Source organism: Sitodiplosis mosellana, unplaced genomic scaffold (assembly GCF_009176505.1).
Source record: "Sitodiplosis mosellana isolate CC-2019 unplaced genomic scaffold, AAFC_SMos_1.0 Smas_scaffold_6296, whole genome shotgun sequence".
Classification (NCBI taxonomy): Eukaryota; Metazoa; Arthropoda; class Insecta; order Diptera; family Cecidomyiidae; genus Sitodiplosis; species Sitodiplosis mosellana.
In genome coordinates this window covers 1-3691 of record NW_022601537.1, presented here as the reverse complement: position 1 = coordinate 3691, position 3691 = coordinate 1, and the positions used below count along the sequence as shown (strand labels likewise).

Genomic DNA, 3691 nt, shown 5'->3' with positions numbered 1-3691 from the left:
GAGTTTCTCTTCCATTGTCCGGTCTGTTTGAAAGGATTCGACGAGAAAGACAAGAAGACGGTGCACGAAATGAATTGCAAGGTTCGTCGTTACGAATGTCACTTGTGCAAGGAATCCTTCGGATCAAACAAAGCTAACACAATGATTCACTTGCGTGTGCACAGCGGCTTCGAGCCATTCGAATGCACACAATGTTCGAAGCAATTCAAAGAGAAAGGCAATCTCAACAAACACATAAAACTTCATGCTGGTCCACGCTTATTCCGCTGCTCCAACTGTCGCATGGCATTCCCACATCAAGACGAAAAAAATGCGCACGGGGAGAAGTGTGATCGCGATGTCTTCGAATGCTACGATTGTGGCAAGTCATTTGGTTTGCATAAAAGTAATTTGGTTCATCACATGCGCACCCACTCTGGTGAAACGCCATTCGAATGTCAACATTGTTCTAAACAATTCAAAACGAAATCCCACCTCAACAAGCACATGATATCTCATACAAAAAAGCTTCCATTTAAATGTTCGATTTGTCAACAAGGTTTCTTGAAGCAAACTCAATGCAAAGTCCACCAAAGAAATTGCGATCGACGGTGCTATGAATGTCATTTGTGCACAAAGTTCTTTGGTTCACGCAAAACAAACCTAAAAAAGCACATGCGGACCCATTCAGGCGATCAACCGTTCCATTGCCAGTTGTGCCACATACGATTCACGCAAAAAGAGAACTTGAAGCGGCACATAAGTCTAATCCACAACAAGAAAAATCCCTAATCAAATCATTCTCATCGAATTGAATAACTGAACGACCAATCACCGTACCTCAACTTAATTTCAAGAAAAACTACTTTCGTTTTGGATTTTGAATGCCGAACTAACATGATGCTTAACGATTACATTTGACATTTTCATTTGATTTTTTTCTCTGCGAAATCAAATTCTCTAAAAATCATACCTCTTGTTTGCCTTAATTCATCAGTGAAAAGGTAAAACTATCGATTCATAAATAAATAGTCGACAAAAATAAATCAAGTTTGTACATTTTATTCTCAACTGGCGCCATCTGAGTCAATTTGAGCAGATTCACCTTTAATTAGGATAGGATGTGACATTTGATTGAAACGTCACCGCAAACACAATCTCACCTATCAATTTGCACTCACACAGGCGCACAAGGGCCACTTCACCGCTTCATTGATAACAAAACAGAACGAACGAATTGGTGAAACAAAATGGGGAATAAAAAGAAGTAAGTACTTTTCTGTGACGTATCAAAATGTCAGCCCAAAATGATTGGAACAAAATGTTTTTTATTTGATAGTTTTCTTGTTTCTTGTGTATTGCACTATCGAAAATGGCTGACTACAAAAATGATTCGCATTTAATTTTCGAATCAGACGATTTGAGAAAATCATTTTGATTTTGCATAGAAATTCTTCGGAAATTATTTTTGGGCTATCCATTGAATTTGATAAAAATGTTAAATCGATGGAAATGCATCAGGCTTTGTATAGAGAAAAAAATGATTTTTCTCCAGTAGTGTAATGACCACGAAGACTAAACTTCGCATTGAAAATCTTCTTCCGAATTTTCTTGTGACTTTTTCTCTATTTCTCTATTACTCAGACGAACCATTGAAGTTGCAATGAATCAGAACCATCATTCTAATGCAGCAATCGAAATGAAGGATTCAGAAATGGAAATGATCGAGACTAACAACCAGTTGAATCGTCCAGTTGAAGTCAAAGAAGAGCCTCAAATCAAGGAAGAGCCACAGTCAGTTGGTGAATTGATCGATGTTCCCGTTCCGTCATGGAATAATCGTGGCGTTGTACTCGTGCTTGGTGTCGATCAATCGAATGGCGAATATGATTTTGATGATATTGATTGCGATGTCAAAATCGAGGTGAAAAAAGAAGTCGAAAAAAAGAAGGAAGTAGCACCGAAGTCAAACGCTGACTCAGGCAGCAGAAGGAAAGATGCAGAAGGAAATCAACACGATCTACAGCAGCCAAAACATCAAGATGAGGACGATATACTACCGCAAGTAAGTCGCCATGGTGCAACGAAGCCAAAAGTATGCAAAGTTGGTGATCCGAAAAATGTGTCGAAGAAACACAAGTGCGATCAATGCGAATATTTCACCGACCACAAAGGTCATTTCAATCGACATCTATTGAAACACACGGGCGAAAAGCCACACGGATGCGATTTGTGCCCGAAACGATTTTCAACCAAACAAAATCTTCGAAGCCACATGAAAGTTCACGTCGAAGAGCTTCTTTTCCACTGCCAGGGCTGTTTCCAAGGATTTAACGAGAAAGACGAGAAGACAGTGCACGAAGTAAATTGCAAAGTCCCTCGTTACGAATGTCACTTGTGCAAGAAATCGTTTGGATCAAACAACGTTTACACAAGGATTCACATGCGTGTGCACAGCGGCGTCAAACCATTCGAATGCACACAATGTTCGAAACAATTCGCAGATGAGCGCAATCTCAATCGCCACTCGAAACTCCATGCAGGTCCGTGCTCAGTCCGCTGCTCACACTGTCGCATGGCATTCTCACATCAAGACGAAAAAAATGCGCACTGGGAGAAGTGTGATCGCGATGTATTCGAATGCTACGTTTGTGGCAAGTCATTTGCTTTGAACAAATCCAATTTGATTCGTCATATGCGCACCCACTCCGGTGAAACCCCGTTCGAATGTCAACATTGCTCTAAACAATTCAAAACGAAATTCAGTCTCAATGGGCACATGGACTTTCACACAAAGACATTTCCATTCAAATGTTTGATTTGTCGCCGCGGCTTTTCGTTGGAAGTCAAAAGAAAGGCGCATCAACGTAACTGCAATCGACGGTGCTACGAGTGTCATTTGTGCAACAAGTTCTTCCACTCCCACAACACTAACTTGAGAGGTCATATGCATATTCATTCAGGCAAGAAGCTGTTCCAGTGCGAGCTGTGCCGCCGAACATTCACACAAAAGTCGAATTTGAAATGGCACATGAAGAACATCCACCACAAAAAGTACTGAACCACGTTATTCGGTTGCACGGATTATCTCAACGAATATTCATTTGATATGCATTCATCATCAGATCTAATCTCATTTATTGAATCATTTGACCAATAAAAAGCAAATCGAAATTAATTAATCGCAATCATTTAAATATATCTGAATTGATACGTTCCAACAAATATTGTTAATACTTGTAAACGATTTGGTTTTTCTTCTACTCATTATAAATGCAAACATTCAATAAAAATAAAACTTCAATAAAAAAGGGAATATTTGCGTCATCCGGTGTTTATTTATGAAATCGTAAAATGTTGAGGTACATTGACGGATGCAGGCGGAGGCAGAGATAGAGAGAGAGAGAGAGGCCGCGGTACACCAGCCATATGCTCCGTTTGTTTTGACCAACATCCCCTGAACAAATGTGCTCGATTTCTAAACATGTCCATTGCCCAACGTCGAATTACTGTTTGTTGCGGTGAATTGTGTGAAAATTGCTTGAAGTCTACCTTGTTTGATCATCCAAAATACAAGTTTGACAAATGTCCACGGTCCACGCACTTCAGGCTTCGATAATCATCCATTTAGCCATTTAGCCATTTGAGCCCAGGTGCTATTTATCGGATGCATCATTCGCACCGAGACTAATACGAAGTGGCTTCAAAAAGC

General features: G+C 40.0%; 1 protein-coding gene across 1 annotated transcript; it reads left to right on the top strand.

The window, feature by feature from the left end:
- Window positions 1–1212: 1212 nt before the first annotated feature.
- Window positions 1213–3339, top strand: LOC129579628 (zinc finger protein 664-like). Its single transcript, XM_055469797.1, has 2 exons — window positions 1213–1246; window positions 1624–3339. Exons 1-2 carry the CDS (start codon window positions 1230–1232, stop codon window positions 3038–3040), a joined length of 1434 nt encoding a protein of 477 aa, XP_055325772.1. The 5' UTR covers window positions 1213–1229; the 3' UTR covers window positions 3041–3339.
- The last annotated feature ends 352 nt before the right edge of the window (window positions 3340–3691 follow it).